The sequence below is a fragment of the Pararge aegeria genome, chromosome Z, assembly GCF_905163445.1.
Source record: "Pararge aegeria chromosome Z, ilParAegt1.1, whole genome shotgun sequence".
In the NCBI taxonomy this organism is placed as follows: domain Eukaryota; kingdom Metazoa; phylum Arthropoda; class Insecta; order Lepidoptera; family Nymphalidae; genus Pararge; species Pararge aegeria.
The window spans coordinates 24,797,005-24,820,183 of NC_053208.1; the positions used below are offsets into that span (position 1 = coordinate 24,797,005).

The following is a 23,179-nucleotide window of genomic DNA, read 5'->3' on the forward strand; positions in this document are numbered from 1 at the left end:
AACCAAATCCCTTTAGGATTTTGGCCAAACACCTGCTTGAAACCACAGCAATTGGTATTGTTACGCAGAAAATCGTCTGTTTCTGGTTGATTCTTTTTCCTTTTTTTTTTTTTTTGCAATCCATTTTATGATTTCGTTGGTTATGAGCTTTGTTTGACGTTCGTCGATGTGTTTTAGTTATTCTCTTTTATGTTTGAACGAAATTGTATTAAGTGAATGTGCCTTGTGCTAAATAAAGAGTTTTGCATACGTACTCTTTAACGAGCGCCCAGAACAGCTAACTAGTATTATTGACGTGTAAAAGGATACACGTTATTATAACTTTCAATATTTAAGTTGATTTTTTTTCTTTATGCACACGCCAATGTTGTTTTATTGTAACACGTTACCAGCCTCAATTATATATGATGTATAAAGCTTGGGAGTTAGTCAATGATTTCTCCCTTTCTGTCATAAGTTATTTTGACATTCGAAAGCGGAATACAGAGCATTGCGTAACTAAACAGCCACTATACAACGTTTATTAGTAGAGCGGTAACAGTGTTTTATATTTTATGGAAACTTATCGTTAAGAAGTGACATCGTGTTATTATAAATTTCCTGCTCCCTCCAAGCACGTCTGCCCTTAAATGTTTCAGTATTTTTTTAAGTCCCCTGATTACCCGATACTGTTACCCCCATACTATTTCTTCATATCTTGTAACACGTAAGTTGTTTGATTTTATCTAATGTTGTAACGTATTTTAGGGACAACAAAGCTTTGTGACAAATATCGATAATTACGAACCGATACCGATGCCGCCGTTCCGTTTCGCCACCACACAAATCCCCTTAGGATCATATTTAAACACGTATCCATCGCAAATGGTATTTTCAGAAATAAATACTTCGTTGCTGATTTTTAATTTAACATTTTTGCATTCCATGTTATTATTTCGGATGCTATTAGCTTTTTTACGTTCAAATCCGTGTGTTTAATTTTAAAAATAATAATTATAATATGAACAGAAATGGCTTGGCGTTGGTTGCGAATGTTATGGTTTCCGCAACGAGGTAATTTCGAGACTGGCCTCGCTCTATTAGGGTTCCGTACATCCTATTTGTTAAATAGAATCCGGTAAAACCCTAAATTAATCTCGTTTAAGTTGCTCCAACCTAGAAACTGATTTTCATTATTTGTTACGTCAATCAAGTTAGGTTATAATATTTTTTTTATTTGGCTGGAAAAAGGGTCAATTATTGAATATTGACGGCCCGCGATCACATTTGTTGTTTAAAAAAAAAAAAACACGAAGACAACAAGAAGACAAACGCATCTTTATACAAAAGTTTCGGCAGACACTATTAATTTTTCTTAAATTCTAAACTGTATATATGTAATTTATAACTAAATCGCTTTATTTCCGCAAATCACAAATCTAAAAGTAATGCAGCTGATTATGTACTTCTAACTAAATTTACCGGTCTAAAAGAAGTGCTGCCCTTTTCACAATGTATGCCATAATGTAGGCTAGACTAGGTAGGCTAGGTAATAGTGCTATTTTGAATTTGGTTTAGTTCAGAGATTTATTTACAACAGTATTATTTATGAACTTCTAACGAGAAAATCGCTAGTGAGGTTGTTAGTTCACATTGTTTCGTGTTGTTCTCTCATTGTTATATAGAGATCATATGGAACGAATCAACATGCGATTCATTAATATACGTTGAAATTTTTGGTGGTCCTATTCCCCCTTACAAAAACGTTTGTCTCCCTAGGGCGTTAATGCAACACTTAGCAGAAAGTGGTCAAAAAGGCCCTAATTATAATAAACTGTTTTCTTTTTAGCTCGGTATAATAAGCTATTTTTCTAGCTCGGTTTAGTGTTAAATATTTATTGTATGGAGATGCACTCGTCTATGGCTACTCATGCGTTCCGACTTTATGTCTCGTTTATTAATCCTAGGGTGAAGGAGTAGACTTCGCGTTCGTAGAATCTATCTAGACACAAAGGTCCACTCTTAAATCAAATCAAAATACACTTTAAACGACATCGTTTTGCTTTAGGGTACGGAACTCTAAGAAAAATCTAAACAATAAATTGAATGGTGCTAATTCTGTTGTACTCAAATCTTTAAACTAAAAGGGAAATAATACATTTATAATAAATGCGGTTCTTTTCCACAGAAATTATTGAGAATAAGCTTAATATTCATTCTGTATTATGACATTTCTGAAAGTAAACGCATGCTGCTATTGAAGTAATAGATACACTAATTCGGCATAAATTGAAACTAATTTGGCACATAGGAAGCTGCCAAATTTGTATTCCTTTCACAAAATCTTGACCTATTCAAATCTTTTAAGTCATTAATACTACACTGCTGCTATTGTATTTATTAGTTAAATTAAATGATACTGTGTTTTATATACATTTTAAATGTGACTAAATCAAAATCAAGAGTTTCATTAAAAATTAAAATTCACTTAAAAATGAATTACGACCTTTTTTTAGTACGACCGAACTTAAATAGCACTATCATTTGTTGTTTGTTTATAAAGCCAAAAGCCTAAGAAATTGGAATATAAAAAAAAACCCTAAATTGTATGTTCATATGAAAATTACAATCAAGAGATCTTGAATCTTTTTCTTCTGCTGTCGCCTATACTAATTTATGGTCAAGTTTTAGATGTGAAAGACACTTAACTTTAGAACCAGTAGATCTTCTAGTATTGTCTAGTCTGTCTCTCCGCATTTATTCAGAACGGATGAAATACTTTATTTTTGTTTTTTTTACAGCTTTAAGTGTTATAAATGTCTTAAATAAGTAATAGGTGTTTGACTGCAAACCTCTCAATCGGTATACTAGGATATACCGGTAATCAAATAGGAACAGCAGAAACTATATCATGATTCTATTCGCACGTGCATGACATAAAGCATGACACAAGCATGGTCAATTAAGTAGGAAAAGTAAAGTATGCCCCACAAGCAAAGGTCTGCTCTATCATAGGGATATGTATAGCTTTAGGAAAGGGTACTAAGCAGAAGCAGAGATATTGGGGTATTAAGATATTAATTATAATGAAAAACTTCCACCTTGTTCCATCGTGTTTGTCACGTTCTCACATTCGAAAATTGCTGTCTGTTGGAGTGTGACAAAACATGCGTAACTGTTCCATCGTTACGCCGCTTTTATTTATAAGGAGGCTAGAGATATGTACAAATTTGATATAAATAAGGCAAGCGTTACATCTGGGGCCTAAGTCTGCTTTTGTTATTATAAGACACATAATAAAAATACCAAAATTTTGGATTGCATCGTACCTCTTACCCCCAAATGCGTTAGCAGTCGAGGGATATCTTGTAGAGGACAATTAGGAGTTCACAATTATTTTGGAATGCTTAATAAATATAGCCTACAAGTTCACTTCAGTTTCTAATGTTGTAGTCGTAAAAATGTAATAGGCCCGTTTTGACTTTTGTGCAAGACCATAGAATGTAACTTGGAACGAAACAAAGAAACAATAAAATAAAAATCAATTACATATAGTGTTTTATAACTAAAGTAAATTTTTTGTGACGTTAAATAATATGAAAGAATATATCGCGAGTATTCTTTTTGCGCTTACTTTATAGTATGCAATTTATAATTGTTGTGCGATTCGAAAACAGTTAAGTTCTGTTTTTTTTTTTTTTTAATACTATTGTTGTAACCATTTTTTTTTACTGAATATCATCAGCTTCATACGATTCTAATCCAAATTAAATATTGTGTAGTAATCTTTACTGAAAAGAATGAGCTTGGTTCTCAAATCCGCAAGTAAAATTTTGAATTGACATTGGGTTCTAAATAATGGATCTGAGTTTATGTATCTGACCAAGCGGCACATGACTGAAGCGTCTCCGCGCGCACTTCGCAGTTTTTCGTTCCCAGGCTTGTAAAGTTGACTGTGCGCTCGTTTAAGTTTGATATATATTTTTTACTATTAGGTTAACTTTGGCTCTTCTATTTTGGACATTGATTTAAACATGGTGATTTTAGTGTATGTTGCTATATAGTACGAACTCTGTTTCAACATGTTGAAAAGTGGAGGTACAATCAACAGCCAGTCACGCGAGTTGGTTGTGAAGTTAAAGGAATACTTTGAACGAATGAACACTTTACAATACATAATGAAATCGATCAAGTACTGATACAAACTTGAATCGATTACTCGTGAGTATCGAGTACCGAGTCGTATGGTTCCATAACTAGTTACGTCGCGATGACAAATGTTAAAACGGACCTATTACTTTTTTACTACTATAATATTATTACAGTCAACTAATCCTTTAAGTTATAGTACATTCCAAAAACATAGGTAAAATAATATTTTCAAAAAAGTTTTTGGTTATGCACAGCCGTTATGTTAACATCGTTGAATTCATCTCTCAATTACTTGCTCACTTGGACCTACTAATATATTGCACGAACATCCTTCTTCTGCTAAATGAATGAGGTATACAAATAACATGACCTTAAGATTCAGGCCTCTATTTTTTTATTACGTTAACAGAAACAATGATTTGCGTTGTAAAAATTGACTATGTTTGTATTGAGGTGCCAAAATTTAAAAATTTAAGTTATAAATGTACGCCATAAAGAATGAGGCTCTGATATGCACTTTCCCTTTGCATGTCATATCCCAGCATGAATGGAAACTGTTTGATACAAATTGTCGTATTTTTCTAGAACAATGTGTAGTTGAACGTTTTCGTCCCAAATAAATTTACTGATGATCTAATGAACAACTTTGGGAGAGTGATTAAGGATAGCCTCTTGTCCCTATTATAAATAAACGTGGGGTAGTATTAAAATAGTCTCGCAGTGTTTTGTAACGTTAAAGGTACTGTCAGTTGAAGTGATAATAAAACACTGCGTAACTATTCAGACGTTACGCCACGTTTATTAATAAGGGGGCAAGAGACTAAGGCTAGCAATAAGTGCAATCGTTTGCAAACGGGGTTTAGGTTTTTCCTAAACGAGAGGTTTGCAGTCATAAAGCACTATCCATGTAATTTTTCTATATTTATGTTTCAACGTTTTTCAGGAGGCACTTTGGGGACAGCCTGGCCCATCCCAAGACTACATGTGGGTCCAGCAAAGACAAGCCAACCAGGGTGATATTGTTAACAACTTGCCGACTTACTTCTGGGAGTATCCGGTATGTACTTAAACTATTTAAATTTGCCTTTTAGTGTTTCCCTCTGGCGAATTCTGAAATTCGTTATTAATTATATTAAGGTGATTCTTAATTATTTTTTTTTTATTTTTTTTTTCCTGAGTTGATACAAGTAATTTAAATCTTTTAATATAATATGATAACGAATTTAAATTCCCAAATCCTGCTATGGCCCATTTGCATATTTTGCTTAAAAGTATAACGACTCAATTGAATGGGAATAGTGTTTTTATTAATGTTATTAATAGTAGAAGTGCACACGTTATTCCTTATTTGATTCGGCGTAGTACTTTTATTGAATATTTAATCGTAACTTCGACATTTCTATAATAATACTTGACAACTTTATTGTTGATACACAATAAATATAGTTGCATGGGAATTAATTAAGGGTCGAGTTGCATGTCGTTATTATGAAAAAAAAAAAACGTACTTAATTAATAACTCTCAACCTAACCCTTCATAAAAACGCGTACAATGTACATATGTGTCTGAGTAGGACTTTACGGGGGTGGCTTTCAAGGAAAAACCGCTTACTTCTCATATACATAATTTTTTAATTTTTACCACAATATAAAAGTTATCGCCAATTCATTGCTCTATTCATTGCTCTTCTTGCTCTAATGGCCGTTTTCACTAAGGCAATACCTGAGTAAGTAACGTCCGATCAAAGGTATGTATGCCTAAGAAGATTCCGAGGCATACATTTACCTAACACCAATCGTTTCTCTCAAGGCAACTCATATAACCTTACTCGTCTATGGTTCTTGCCACAAGGTGTGGTATTTTATTTGTAAAATCATATATTTCATTTTAACGGTTATAAATAAAAAACGAATGTCAAGTGTCAGTTAAAGAGTTCCCTAAAATTACACACCGCCGAATTGGTGTCGCAACATTAGATGGTGCCTAACGTCGTTAGTCTCAACCCTGAATTGCTGAAACTTGTTTCCCTACGCATCACTAAAATCATTAGACATCATTAAGCGATTCCTAGGTTTAGTGAAAACGTGCATAGATCATATAAACAGAGCTATTTATAGGCATCGCTTTACATTTTTAACTTTTTAATCCACTACGAGTTGACTGCAATAATCTCACCTGGTGAGTTAGTACTAGTGCAGTTTAGGATACTAACGGGCTAACCCAGCCTAGGCTAGCTTCTTTTTATAATAATATAATACTTAAAATAAACCCTATAGCTCTAATGACTTTCGGAAAGTCCTTTAATAAATGTGAGCTGATATATAGCGATATCTATTGTAGTTTAGGATAAACCTTTATTAGTCTAGTCAAATAATAGACCCATAGACAGTGGTGGGAACTACATACATTCGTAAAAGCACTGCCTACCCAATTTTATTGATATTACTCTTGTAGTAGGAGAATTTTCCAATTTAATGCTGACTTCCTGCTTTATGCCTACACTGGTCATAATGCGCACGTTACATAAAAAATGTGTACATGGTAGTGAGATGATGGCGATAACTACATTAGCGAACTTAAATTGATCTGCCTATAGCTTTTGCGTGGAGATGCATCCGGTCAGAACAGAGTTAAGCCCTCCTTGAAATGCCATCCTCAATGAAATACCTATATGAAAATGTCATGTGAGTATAATGTATAGAAATGTCGAGTCATTCATTGCGAGGAATCATGGACTTCTGTAATATATTACTTTGAACACGAAAACATAAGTAGTTAACCCCTTTGCTGTTGCAAGAGTTGAGTAACAAAATTGCTTGATTTATTTTTCGCTAGGGTTTCGTCACCAAAAGCAAAAACGAACCATTTCTTGTGTGACATTGTCCGTCTGTCATAAGTGTATATTAATTCCACTATTAATACTTTCGACTTAAAATTTGGAATTGTTACAAAGTTTATTGCAAATTAAATCAAATTAATGTTTTAAATAGAAAAACGGGATAATAAAAATAATTGATATGTCATAATGAATATGTGAAATACGTACGTTGGATTATTTTTTATATCGTTTGGTATTTAATTAAAAAATATAAAGTATATTGTATATATATTTGCACTCGCATTTAGATCCTATATTGTATATATAGGAGGCGAATAAAAAAAGTAGACATGTACTTGCATCACTTAACTAAATATTAAAAAAGCCTTTTGCATGTCCCTAAGCATTTTTTTTGCATGCAAGATAGATACACTTTAACTGTTCTTAGTTTTTATTGATTCTTACTACATTTGACATTTTAAAGAACCATTTTCATTGGTTGCTAGGTACTCGTAAAGGAATGCATAAAAGCTAATTTATCGCATTCGATTAGTTTGAAATATTAAATAACATATTTCATTGGTCGTTAGTCCGAATGCTGTTCATCGATTGGCTAATTTCAATATTCACTAACTGCAAAAAATCCCCATATGATGTTTATTAAATTAGTTATCAATGAATTAAAATTCGCTGGGATGTTTAGAATTATTGAGTTCGTCTTGATTCTCTATAAGTTTGTATTATCTGAAAATTTGACTTAACTTACTTAAAAATATATATTTATTTCTCATTCTTCTGGTACAGACTGTCCAAGCCTTTCTGCCTTTATTTTGTACTTTTCCCAGTTTAAAAGATGTCTTCTATCTGAATATCAGAATTTGATTACGGAAACAATTTCATCTTCTGACTAATATGAAGAGTCTGCGTGATCACCATAAATAATCTGGTTAATCAGCATTTTTAGATGAAAAATCTTTTTGTTTGTCAGATATGAATTTGGTTATAGCATTTCTTCAGACTAAACGAATCATTTAGCGCTGTTTTTACGGCCTTTAGTTTGTCTAAAAATATTGATGCATGTCCAAGGAGGTCCTGAAAAATGCATTGCGTTTCAGTTGTTCCGAAATGTGACGCCGCATAGTTAACGGACCCAGTACGGTTCAAAAGGCACATACAAAATAATAGCTTTGAACCACGTCATCTTAGGAGAAGAATATGTAAAATATAACCTAAGTGTATGTGATGATAACTTGGCAGTTAAAAATATCTAAACTAAAACATAGCAGGATGATTTGTGCTAAGCAAGTAAAAGCTTAAAAAAAGAGTTTAGAGGCTATGCATTTACCTAAATACTGAGTCCGGTAAGAGTACTTCGCTCGCCCCGCATCGCAGTATTGCTCCGTCTAGACTGCTTTGTCGGACCTCGATTTGACTATCCTTAGTCTTGAATTATTATTCATACTCTCCATATAATTTTCTTACCATGTAATTTACAGTTTTCACTTTGCTGTATCATTTCCATAATACAGTTTAGTTATTATTGAAGAAGGCAAAACTTTGTATCAAACCGTGTCTTAAAAAGAGCACTGACGGTTTTATTGCGCATTTGTCTAGCTTTATACGAAAATAAAACCATTTCGTTTAGTTGTTCCTTTTATGTTTTTAAACATGAGAAAACAACACAGCAAATACCATTTTCTTTATTAATACGGAGTTGCGGAATACGCACATCGCAATTATTTTTTCTGTACAGTACGGGAGCCTATGCACCAATACAAAGGTTCGATCTCGTTCGATCTTACGAAGTTGTCATTATCTTAGATCACATTGATTCTTGTGTACTTATACGTACATAAATTGGTGCCATTTATATTGTGCATAAATTTTGCCCCTAAATTTAATGGACCCTCCTACAAATTTAGACCTGCTCAATTAGTTAAGAGAGTCATAGATTTTAGTATAAAAGAATTGCCACCAAAATATTTGTCAATAAATATTACTTTTTGAAATTATCCTATGCTGACCACAGTCAACTCTCTTTTTACGTGGCGCGACCTACGAAATCATCAAATAGTCACATGGGAAATAATGCACTCGGCGAATATAGTTGCGAACAGTTCACGGTTCAACTTTAGCAGTGTAATTGCATACGAGATTTGTGAACGTAAGAAATCGCACTTAAGCAATAATTTTATAAAAATTTCGAATCTAATAGAAAATTTCGATTTCCAAGATAGAACTTTTTATATAGAAACTTGATTCATAGTTTAGCAGTGCGGTACACGAGATTTGTGTACGTAAGAAATCGCAATTAAGCCCAAATTTAATAAATCTCGAGACTTTTTATTTAGAAACTTAACGGTGCTGCATACGAGATATTATGTGATAATATACATATTTAAATTAATTATAGTAGTGTTTTTTCGGCAGGGTAATGAATGAAATCTTAAATTCGTTGCCGGCCAAAGTAATATAAAATATATATATTTAAAAATCGTATCGTGGCTATAAAATCGTAGTTGATACAGCTTCTGCTGCGTGAGAAATTGTACCTAAAGCTGTACGGTTAAAGTCCTTATGCGGTCCTATGCGGCTACGTAATTTAGATGAATTCAGAAAATGGCAAACGATGAATTTATTGAAACACTTAATCAATCCATAAACACTGCTTTTCCGAAGCTAAGCATTATCTTCACACACACCGATGCACTCATTCTGGAATATATAGGGCCCGAATTCATCTACGTGTTATCTGATTTCCGATTGGACTAACACATAAAACTGAATACATCACTCTTTTTTGTGTTACTCAAATATAAAATATAATTAATAAAACACTTATCTTATTGCTTTCAAACCACGTTAAGTGCACGATATATACACACTTGCAGACTTGCTTGTTTGGTTGGTTTGTCCGCTATGGTCGTTTATGGTTATTTACAAAACAGAATAGTTAGGAAATTAGCCTCCTTAAAAATTGTTTTATGAACAGATCTTTCGTATTGCACCATGGCACTCATGATGTTCCAATTTAAAATCTAGGTTTACCAGCTTAAGGTGTCCTCTACAACTACTGGTATTATAATTGCTTCAAAAGCTTATTTCGTAATTGATATATGTATGCTTACTGCGATTGCGCTTGCCATTTTCCCTCCAACGCATAAAGTGGGGGTGTTCTACGTTTAACCGCTTTGTTTGTTGTGTATATGTGTGTGACATTGTAGGGCCGAACTGATGGTCCAAGAACTATGCCTATTTCAATTCAAAGATATTTTTGCATTGAAAAAGAACTTAGATTAGGTTGTCAGCTATATTTTAAGGTTGTTAGTCTCCAAGGACCGCTGTGGTTGTTTTTTTTAAAGTGGTTGTTAATTTTGATTGTTAGTTAGTTGAGTGGAAGTTAGTGCTTTCAGATCACTAAAATTTTGAAAAGACATGAAAAGTATCTGCGGACCAAGGCGTGATGTAATACATACCTACTACAATAAAAATATATATAAGCACAAATAGACTGCGTACGAATACTAACCTAAATTAAATCGAATAATTCTAAACCTTTTCAATGGCCAAGTCCTGATTTATCCTCGGTAAACGCTTTGATAATTTTCAAAAGAGCCCTAGGCTCCTACGGTCCTTGAAACTAGTAAAAGCGTTAATTTCTTTATTAAGAGTTGTCTTAGTATTCTACCCCAAGGTTCTTAGATTAGGCCGTCGACTATTATGTGATAGGCGCATTAAGGCAGCTAAGTTTTTTCACAAAGTATTTACACTACCAGTGTTGTAAATTTTCAAGTAGACGTATTATCAATTTTCAAGGTTACTAACATTAAATTGAAGTTAAATTTGTCGATTTATATGAACGACCAATGTTTGTGATCTGACAATTTTATGTTACATTGACATAATATCGTAACTCCGGTAGTCACGTATGGTTAAATGATAAGTAAACAAAAAAAATTACGTAACGCTTTCTATAAATCGAAAATTAAAACACCTAATTTATATCAAACCTTTTTAGACCAAGGCTTCCTCCCGAGACAGCCTATGATGTTTTTTGTGAGCTTTTAGCATCCAGTATGTCAAAGTAAAAGTTGAAATCCAACTAGGCCTATAGAAGGCATTTAATGGCGTCATTAACTTGAAAACTCTCCACCACTTCGGGTACATCATTCGATTTTTATTAATTACCTTCCCTCATTTAACTTATATTTTGGAAGAAAACTGCCACGTCGAATACGTGCAGGCTGAAAATGTATTTTCTACTCTACCTTTGTTAGTTTAGAATTACGATATTTTGCTTTTTCAATAAAATATAAAATATCATCTTTGCACTGCCTCAAATTTCCGAATAGGAAGACATACACATTTTGACGACAGATCAAACTGAACGAAATTATACACCTGTATCAAGTTTAAAAAAATCATCAATTAATTCAAAGTAGTAAAATAATTTTGTAAAGCTTGTGAGTGTTCATGATTCCTTCGAGGAACATAATATTAATGATTAAATATTCAATATACATTTATAAGATATATTTGTGAATATTGTGTAAACTGACCTAGTTATAATATACGTGGGTCACACTGAAAGTTTTTAAAAACACAAAAACGTAAAGAAGAGGAACCTGTTGTTTAATGGATATTAATTATTCTTTCTTTTCACCGTCGCATGAAATGTCACCTTTGCTAGAAGCAGTGAGCCCGCTAATCTTGGGAGCGTACGGAGGATGACTCACCTTCCATAGACAGTAACAATCAAATTGTCCTTTGTGAGCTGGAGTGTAGTCGTGAATTTGGGCCCTGCTGTCGTACATTTTCAAAGACAACTTGTAAATAACGACTAAAATACCAATCTTCAGGAACTTTCCTTGTTTCCTTTTGCACAATTGTCGCGTAATGACCCATCCGAACAAAGAATGAGGCACTGTTTGTTCTCCCTTAACTTTACTTTTGTTGGATTTTTTTTCTAATGAAAAATCCAATGGGAAATGTCTTTTGTTTTTTTGGGCTCAAAACATATATCCCGCTTTCATCATGTATGGCGAAGTCAATGTAACGACAATGTAATACGTGCAATGCTTCCTGTCGTCTAAATGTTCGATATTTTGTCGTTCCTATCATCAGCCGCCAGCACTTACTATCTCACAGTGGTCACCCTAAAAGTGGATACTTTGCGCTTAATCATCATTAAACCAAATTATAAAGAGCGATAAGAGATGGGGACTTATTGTATATTACAACTGCGCACGGACTGGGCCTTTGAGCAAACAAAATGGCACCAACTCATTGGTGCTAAATGCTAAAAGAGCACCAAGCGGGCGCACGTTATAACCTTGTATTACCGATTATATAGTACGATATAACGGATTATAAAACATGTCCCTGATATCTCTGACATCAATTGTATAGCAGTTCAAAACAAGTTTATGCCGTATTAATGAATGTCAATAAACCACGTATAGTCGTAAAAAAGTAATAGGCCCGTTTTGACATTTGTCATCGCGACGTAACTAGTTCTGGAACCATAAGACTCGGGACTCGATACTCACGATAAATCAATTCAAGTTTGTATCAGTACTTAATTGATATTATTATGTATTGTAAAGTGTTCCTTCATTCAAAGTATTCCTTTAACTTCACAACCAATACGCGTGACTGGCTGTTGATTATACATCCACTTTTCAACATGTTGAAACAGAGTTAGTACTATATAACAACAAACACAAAAATCGAGTCAAATCACTATGTTTAAATTAATGTCCAAAATAGAAGAGCCATAGTTAACGTAATAGTAAACAATATATATCAAACTTAAACGAGCGCACAGTCAACTTTACAAGATGAGGAACGAAAAACTGCGCAGTGCGCGCGGGGACGCTTCAGTCATGTGCCGTTTGGTCAGATACATCAACTCAGACTCTTTATTTAGAACCTATTTTGAGAACCAAGCTCATTCTTTGCAGTAAAGATTACTGCACAAAATTTATTTTCGATATTCAGTAAAAAATGGTTACAGCTCTAGTATTAAAAAAAAAAGACTGAGAACGTAACTGTTTTCGGAACGTTTCGCAACAATTATAAATTGCATGCTACTATAAAGTAAGCGCAAAAAGAATACTCGCGATATATTCTTTCATATTATTTAACGTCCCAAAAAAATATACGTATTTTTTAAAACACCGTATGTAATTGATTTTTATTTTATTGTTTCTTTCAGTTTCGTTCCAAGTTACATTCTATAATCTTGCACAAATGTCAAAACGGGCCTATTACATTTTTACGACTATAATTTAAATTTTTCTTCGTCTATTGGAGTCAGGCCAGAAAACCAAAAAAAAAAAATTAGCAAAAATTCTATTCCTAACCAAAAAGTTCTTTAATCGATAATTAAATGATAACTTTTTTTACTGGCCAACGCTAAAAGTTTTAGTGTGACCCTTTTACAATGTACATGTCGGTGATAGACTTTAACAAAACGTAAATCGGTGCTTATTTTTGTTTTCAGATTTGTTAAAATATGTTGTACGTCTAATTTGGCGAATCGACATTTGAATTTCCATAATATGAATACTACTAGCATTTTTGTTTGAACAATTAATACACTTCTGATCTGGATTGTTGGTTTAGTTGGTCTGTATACACACGCAGGATGACTCGGAAAGTTTAAAGATACAAATGAACATATGAAAGACGTTTGCGCTTTCATAGTAAAATTACTTATTTAGCAGTTTTTTACGTGTCATAATTACTATTAATTATTTTAATTAAACTTGTTTCAGTCGTTTGGCTTAATGTTGATTGTTGCTACAGTCCATTACATGATGTTGCACACACGTGGCGGCTAAGAATGTATTTGTGATAAACAAAAGTTTATTTTAATTACCAAAAATTGGTATTAAGCTTTATAGTAATAATATTACTATGTTTGATAAATAATCTATAAACATTTTCAGTAGATTTTTCTTCAGTGTATATTGATTTTGGATTTAAATTGTTTATTGGTTATGTATACACGTTGATCTGTTTTAATGCGGCTAAAAATGTTATGAAGTACAGAAAAGTATATTGGTTACAAACCATAATTATTGTTTAGAGTCTATTTATCGATAAAAATCTATTTCCGTTAATAAAGTCAAATTGATTGTAAAGGCAACTACTGTGTTGCCATCAGGTGACTAGGAAAGTTCCGAGAATCATAATATACGTAAAGATGCACAGAATAAAGGTACTAATATTAGGATATAAATATTTTTTTTTTGAAATGTCTTAAAATAAGCCTTTCGCAGTGCTGCTGACTAATTTAATAAACCAGAGGATGGTTTTTCGCTACCAGCATTTTTGTCCATTGCGTGTTACATTCACGGTTTATTTTCACGAAAATATTTCTTCCAGAAACAGCAAATTCATGATGGACTGAATGTGTTTTTTTATTATTTTTAAATTGCGTACCTCCAAACTTTCCTGGACACCCTGGTTATTATACGACTAAAATTGTAATAATTAGGTATAACTTGTTATTTGTGTGCATTGTGATGTGCCGGATGTATCTTCAGTACGTTCCGGGATCAAGTGTGAAATTTTCTACCTCCGTTTACTTATCGCGTTATATGTAACTACTAATTTTGGAACAAAGGGTCAATAGATGGCGCTCTTTCAAAGTACCATATAAATAGTAGTTACTTTTCTAGCAATCGATTAAGTAAGCGTAGGAAGATAATCTCACTTTGCGCAACCGGTACCTCAAGTGCTAAATTGCACACCTCGATAGCTGCTATCATTTTTAAATAGGGAATTTCAAAAAATTGAGGAGAATATGGACTTAGGTACTTTTAGTGTTTAATTACTACATTCCGTAGGCACTACAGACTTAAATCCAAAAATCTGCTAGTTGCCCTAGACGTAGATATTATTAACTTCGGTTTTCTAATATAAACCATAAACCATCCACCATTCTTTGACTGCAATTTAGTTGTATTTCATGTGATTGATTAACTATCTCAATCGATTTGAGTACATGACTACTTACTTAACTAAAGAATTCTATGAAAAACCACAAAAACACAAACCAAGACAGAAACACACTATAACTTGTAAAGTCGACTGGACGCGATTTTGAAAATAACAATTGATTCGGAATTTGAACACTTTTCACGCATAAACGCACTGTCTTTTTATACAATCATAACTATGGATATATTATAGAATACCTGGGGTTGTTTAAACAAAAACTAAAAACTTTAATTAACATTTTTTTAATGAATCTCAAAAAGTACGTGAAACATCTTTTTGTAGAAAAAAATTTAGGTTTTTTTTTAAATTACGCTCATATTAACCTGACTGCTGTTTTCATGGCTAGCTTGACACTTAACCCCTTATTTCACTCCTTTAGAAGTTTGTAAAAAAAAATTATGCTGCTAAGTAACGCTATACCTAACGCCTGCACCTTAATGCAAGTTTAGTTCTCTTTACTCACTAGTGATTTAATCGGTAATTAGTTAAGTTAACTCACTTATAATGCTTAACTATGTAGTTGTATGTTTTTTTCTGTAATTGAATTTACATTTCGTATACTTTCGCTTTTGAAATGATATCAAAAGAATGGTATTCGACTACATAAATGTGTGCCATAGACGCTGTTTCACAGTTATTCATAGACATGATAGCTGATATGATAAAGGATATTTTATTAAAAAAAGCCACGTAGATTATTATTTGACCAGTTACTATTAGAATGTTGTAAGGATATTGTTGCCATCTGCTTATCGAACAAGGTATTTTCAGTTAAAATAATAAATGAAAGTTAAGGTAGATGATAATTTCTGTTTCTTTGCATTATTTAACTTTGAATTCCTTAGACGTTGATACTGATGATGTTAAAAGATAATCCAGCACATTACATTGATAAATTTATTGTGATGATTAAATATTATGTGCATTATGATACAAGTGCGCAAATTTGGTAATTAACGATGAGGTGCAATCTTTAATTTCAATTTCTTAAAGCGCCGATAGTTCAGTGCACACGTGTATCATACTAAGATTTTCGGCTGGCCCGATACCAATGAGAATGAAATTCTAAGTGAGATCTGTTAAAATAGTTAAAATACATAATATCTAATAAGAAATATAGTTCTTGTCTAAGACAATATATGATAATTTTTAAGAAAAGCGCACCAAATACATGGAAATTGATGACGTGCGAGTTGTCTCCACCATACTTCATTATAAATGTGTTTTTATGTTAATTATGAAAGTTTAAAAATGTATGCTTCCCACTAATAGAAAGTACCAAAGCAAAGTATTTAGGTTTAGTCCCAATGCATTTTTGGTATTTTAATACCATTATTTAATTAAGATAAGTTTTTTTCTTAATATCCTTATGGTATTACTTAGGTTATAAAGTATCATAATATTGATATGGTTTTTTTTTTGTTTTTTTGGAATTTGCTGGTAGTGTTTTTAATTTTATTTTCATTTGAGTGTATTTGAACTGGGACGTCTAAAACCCAGATTTTAGGGTTCCGTAGTCAAAACAAATCCGCCTGACGTTTGTCTGTCTATCCTGCTGTTTATCCTAGATTAAATGAAAAAACAACGTCACCATTTCTTTTGATATGCAATATGGCTTTTGTGTTAAAAATTATTCACCAAGAAATCAGCACCAAAGTTTTACGTCGTTTGACGTTCCATGAACCACAAATGCACGATTTTTTTTTACAAATAACTGTCCCTATTAGCATGACTACGGCACCCTAGCCTATGCGTTCAAATAGTAACTAGTTTATCTAATGTATACTACGCAAAGATTGAAATCGACAAATATGCTCTATATAATCCCTGGTGACAGGTGTTGACTGTGTAGTTCTGAAGCTACAACGCGATAGTCCAACGATATAGTCTAGTCTCGGGGACAGATTTACCTGAGCCATACGACATATTTTTCAGGGCATAGCTACGATTTAAATCTTTGCCATCACCTCTATAATCATATCAACCCCTATTGGACACTAACGCGACCGCAAGAAGATAAACGTACATTAATACATTCCATTGACTTCCATCAAATTTATTTCATTTGATTTGCTTAAGAAGAAAATTATGGATGCATAATATTTCTAAGTTCTTCCTGATGATCTAGGAAATGACACACACAACACACACAAGTTATTTAGATAGATTGTAATAGTTCACATTTTAGCAGTGACTGCAAACGCGTGAGTGACAAATTTTTAAGAAAGCTTTTTCGGTTGTGTTAAATTTTCTTGATGAGGATGATACCTGCAAAAAGTGAAAAGAACGCCCATATTTAATTATATAACAAAATTATCATGTACCCAGCGTAAAGAAAACGAAAGCACTAGAAAAAATTTGAAAGTTAGTGTTAAATAACTTAAACAGTCAAAACAGTAACATAAATTTCTAGTGGCAGTCTATCGCCCTGCAACAAATTGTAGGTATTTCAGTAACTTATAACTATAGAGGTTTCCAAATTAAAGCGTGTTTGCAGTGAAAATAAAAATAAATGAGGGTGTTTCAATTTTAAAGTTTGGCTACTTTGCGTGTCATTTAGATGGGTTTTATTGTATAATTTTAATACATTTTTTAAAGCCACATTTTATGTTACGTATTTTCTTTTAATACATTCTCCAATTTTATTCGAATGAAACTTCTGTACGGGGGATCCCCTTAACCCGCTAGATTGGTTCTGCGCGTTTTTATAACGCGTGACGCATACATTATTCACGTCTAACTTTTGATCTTTTACGGTTTTACATAGCGATGCGGGTACCAAAGGGATATTATAAGCGTATAGTCAATAGTTTAATTCGGCAGTTCTTCTTATTAATTAGACCTGGTTTCCCTTGTTTTACCATCTATCTAGTGCACTTTTGGTTGTTTTGTATGTTTAACTGGGATTTGAGGGTGCTCACTGGATTAGCGTTATTTTTTGATATAATATCATCCGTGGTCGTGGCAAGTCACTGTGAATAAAAGCGGAACACCATTTCTTAATTCATTTATACAATTACCCGTAATAAATGTGTTTTTAGAAGTTGAATGGTTATAAAGGTGACTTGATTAGTTTTATTGGCTGTTGATTTACTTTTTTTCAAGTTTTTGTTTTTCTACTTTTTTTATACTTCATAAAACTGGAGTGTTATATCCATCTTTTTCATAAGTGTGTTTTGTTTTTTTCATTGACTAATAAACTTTTTTTCATAAAATATTTCGAGATTTCATTAATAATAATATTTACACCCACTATCAACTATAAAATAATTGATAGAATTTAAAATGAGAGCAGTAATTTAAGAATTATTATATTTTATCTATCGTTATGTATAGGGTATACGTGTGGCTATTTATTATAGCAGTTTATTGTACCAGCTTTTAATGAACACACGTTTTCTTTTTGCATATATTCAAGTAAACTTCCGATGTAGGAATTAAAAGTTTAGTAGTTATCATTTAGTATATTGTACCTTTATTTGACCTATACCACAATAAGATCATCTTACTGACATCCTGGGGTAGCTTGAAGAGATCTCATATAGAGATAAGCTTTCCTTTGCACACTTCTTGTATCATATGTTCTCATTCACATTTTATGGTACATACATAATAAATAAAAAGGTTTCTTTTAACTCATTTTTAAAATAATTACTAAATAAAATACATAACTTGTTAAATTTAAAATAATCGTTAAAATTAGTCGAGCGATGGTATGCGAAAATCTAATCGATTTATTTCGAGTACAGCTGTTAAATCTAGTCGTAAAAACTTGAATGGAACATGGTAGATCTTACAAGACTGTCAAGTTAAGTTTTATTCTAATCTGCGCTGTCGACCAAGTCCTTTCACCAATATAATAAGCATTATTACCCTGTAAATTGCAATAGTTGGGGTATATATAGGATTTGAAAATCTAGATTGTCCGTCGATCGTTATATTTCAGAAACTATCAATACCTATCTGATTGAAATTCCAAAATAAAAATAATAAAATTATTTTTCTTCGAAATATTTCTATCGAAAATAAAAATTATTAAAATGGATTGAAACTTGAACGGATGTCATTTGAAGGGGCTTGATATACATCGTAGGCAAAGTAGATTAGATTGCCATGAATTATTTATTTGAAACTAACCTTCACCTTGTTCGAATGTTTGCAAGCGAAAATATTAAAATAATAATGTTATCGCTGCTAAAGGAAACACATCGGTTAGACAATGTTAGCATGAATAGCATAAATTTAAATAAAGTATGTTGGGCCTAACCGTATTATCATATATTGTAAGTGCTGCAAAACACAGCGTGCTCCTAAAAATTTTTAAAAAAATGTATCAAAATTAAACGATTTAGAAAATGTTTACTCAGTTACTTTCGGTAGTATGCAAAGATTGGGAATGGCTTTCCGGCTACCGTTTGCCTCGTAAAACCTTCAAATCAATGGTGAATAGGTTCCATAATAAGATTTGTTTTGAAGTATAGGTTACCTTGGCTCAACCTTTGAACCAATCTAAACGTAATTTAGTACATGGATAGATTTGCATACAGGAGACTGACAAAGAATACTGTAAAATTATTAAAAAGAAAATATTTTCGGTACGAACAACAAATTAAGATAAAAACAGACAAACCGCAGGTACAGCAGGTGAATAAAAAAAAAAGTGAAAATCGTGCATAATGAAATGTTACAATTTAATTTGAAAAAATTAACTAGCGATATAAAAAAAAAAGAAATATTTTATAAGTATTATGGGTTCATATTCATTTAATCGTTCAGTATTATGTAAAATATTTGTAATATTTCAATTGTAACTACATATAGTGTCTGAATGCGTTGTTAGTAATGATTACCCAAAAAGAGTTTACCTTTTCATTTATTTGTGTGTGCAAAGTGAATTTATATATATATGAATGTTCGATTTGCCAAAGCGAATATTGAAATATTAGAATTTTAGATTTTAAGCTATTTTACCCTACAAAACAGAACTTACATTTGTATCCAGGATGTTAGATAAGAAACGTTCCTTCTCATAACATCCTTTGTACGAATAGTAATGTTATGCTATAAATAGAAGATACCTGATCTCGACTAAACATCAAAACCATCTTGCAAAGACGCATTTGTCCATTACTTTGTGCTTGGCGATAGGAGTTGAAACATTTAGTTAATACACGATTTGTTTCTGTAAGTATTAATACTGCTTTATTTAACACTTGCTAACATGATCAAACGGTGAAATGAAATCCTTATTTACTTAGCCCTATCGATAATCATTGTTTTCAATCGAAATAGCAAATTTATTTATCGGTTTTCCTACGCGAGCGATGGATATTGCGATATAAATTAATGCGTTTCTTCATTACGCTGCGAATCTTTGTTGATAAATCTTGTTATTGCTATTGCAAAACCAAATGAATATTTTTATTACGACGCAATTTTTTTATTTTACCAGTTGCATTTAGGATACTCACAAGTTGACGTGAATTGGGCATACCCCATCAATCATCCTAGAAAGCCATACACTTTATTAGATTCCAAAAAACTAAAGAATCAACGCTTGAGTTTAACATTAAGAGTGCGTTGTCGCGATAAATCGAAATTTTTGGACTCTCCGCCGCTCACTTAGGACCAATGTATACGCCATAGAATAATATTGAGGGGATTTTGATTGACCGTTTGAACCCTTCCTATTCACATGCCTTGTAAGGATATATAATTTCTAAAAAATAATTTAATTACTAATCCAGTTTTTTTTTCTTCTGCATACTTTTCTCTCTTCTTCTCTTCTCCAATTCAATACGTAATTTTTGCTGCATGCCAATAAAAATAAATGAAGTATAATTATTATATATCGCTAATATATTGTTAATATTTGCATTTTTATTTAAACTTACGGACACAAATAATCGCACAAATAATAAAAAAAAAAAATTCAATAGTAATCACTAAGAGGCTATACTTTTCAAAACGAATTTGTCAAATATAAAATAATATAATGGACTGTATATATTTATTAAGTTTCAATACATTTACTAGAGAATTAGGTATTATTCACAAATGTTAAATTTTTTATTCAAATTAATCTACGTCTACCTACTTTTTTTCTATTCAGCCCCTAGTGGAGCGGGAGATTATACTTACAAATGTATTGAAACTATCACATACCTCTGCAATGTGCATTGGTATTAAAACTCTCGGTGCTATTCAAATTTTACCAGCGAATTTTAATCACATATATTTTTTTTTTTTTTAAGGAATATGTATTTCTATTATAACAAAAGTTGTGTTGCAGCCTAACACTAGTACGATGAATTTGCCCGCGGACATTGTTAAAGATATGAAGACTGAAGACGAAATACTGGCGCAACTAAGGGCCAAGCAAAACATCCCGCTGCCTCAGCAAATTCCGCCGTTTCTAAGCGACAATGCTGCGACCAGTTCGTCTAGCACCACGACGATCAGTCCAAGCGATGACACTTTTGTCCGTGCAACTCCTGATCTGGGGAAATTGCAGCAATTGATACAGAGCGAGACGCAGACAAGCGAGTCTAAATCCGAAAGCGAGGACTCAGAGGTAAAGTCTCGACATACTATTAGTTAACGTAGCCCTTTTTTATCGTGGTGGTAAAGCTTTTTCCATCTTATGTGGGACTCGTATACCACCGCAGCATTTCCCTCACGTTGCAAACCCCCCACTCCCCCCCCACCTCTGTAAGGTACAGAGTTCGGTTCCGGCACATACCTCATTGTACCTCCTAATTGATGATATTTTTTTTTACATATACATTTCACATTGCGTATTTGTTTGTTTCATTCTAGTATTTAGGTAATTTAATTTCTTAGTGGAATGTTTAGCATCCAGAAAGGTCGACAAGGCATAGCTAAGATTGCAAAATAAATTAATGAGAAAAGGATTATTAAAAATGAACACGGAAACGTAAATTCACACCGATTTAACGCAACATGCCTCAGTATGTATTTAATTTAAAATGTACTAGCAAAATGTGAGGTAAGATAACATATTTATTGTTTTGGGTAGAAACCAGCGTTATTTGCGGAATTCACACAATGGACACCGAGCTTACATTTCGCACGATTTACAAACTACATAGAATGCGCTGATACACTTTTAGGCTCTTATTAATGAACGTGGCATAACGTCGGAATAGTTACGCAGTGTTTGAAGTGTGGCAAAACACTGCATAACTTCCGACGCAATGCCGCGTTTATTAATCTGGTCCTAAGAAATTTAATAGTGGACATGTTACATGCCTTAATTGGAGAGGCAATTTCATCACACTCAAGTAACATGTTTTTAGGAACAAAGGCAAACATATAATTTGCTGTTCGTAAAATAAACGGAGATATCGTAACATACTAAAACATTTCATTAGTTTCATCGCAATTGAATAATGGAGATGTACGATAAAGGTATACCAGGCTTATATGAACGCTAAGAGATTATTATGTCCCATTATCTCGTTATATCTTATAGAAATATGATGAAGAAAATGAGAGACAAATATCTCGTGGGGCGTATTTTACTTGAAATAATAGTGGGTGGGCGATTGATGGACGGGGGTCTTCTGTCATTCTACGATGTCATTTGTCTACCTCGTTCTACTAATGTAATAGTTGCGTGAAGTGAGTGAAAGTGAATATAAAATATATTTGAATGTTTTGTAGACAAAATCTGAGGTGCCTGACAAAGTGGCCGGACCTGCGGCAAACAAAAGTCAACCTTCTCAGCAGAAGAATGCGTCCGGCGCTAAGACAAGCAAACAGGCCAAGGCGGAGCTTGAAAAACAGGCAAAGCCGAAGGAAAACAGTACCGGTGCAAAGAGTAAGAAGAAGAACAAGGAAGAAAAGAAAGATGACGATATTAAAGTGAAAGAAGAGGAAGTTAAATCTGAGGTATAGATTAAAAAGTTTTTTTTTATTCCTTTTTTAAATGCATTGTAACAATTATTTACTGTGTAATATTTTTATTCTAAACGCTATCCAATAGTTGTATCAACGCTCAGATTACAAGCAATGGATCGCATGTTGCTTGTATATAGGTTATTACAAGTAATAAGAAATAAAATTTGGGTGAGTGTGCTAAGAAACTTCATAATCCTAGTTACTTTTCACTATTCCATTGAACTGTGCTAGGGAGCGATTCTTATGAGTTGTAGATTCAATCAATTCGCACTAATAGCTCTCCACGTGACTCTTGA

General features: G+C 32.8%; 1 protein-coding gene across 3 annotated transcripts in view; it reads left to right on the plus strand.

Annotated features, from left to right (window-relative positions):
* LOC120636128 (GRB10-interacting GYF protein 2) overlaps window positions 1-23,179 on the plus strand; it is an 85,240-nt gene that overhangs the window by 43,967 nt on the left and 18,094 nt on the right. For all 3 annotated transcript variants that reach the window (XM_039907431.1, XM_039907432.1, XM_039907433.1), the window contains 3 exons: window positions 5,075-5,188; window positions 21,253-21,534; window positions 22,647-22,874. In XM_039907431.1, the coding sequence (XP_039763365.1) occupies window positions 5,075-5,188; window positions 21,253-21,534; window positions 22,647-22,874 (624 nt within the window). The remainder of the gene's footprint in view (window positions 1-5,074; window positions 5,189-21,252; window positions 21,535-22,646; window positions 22,875-23,179) is intronic.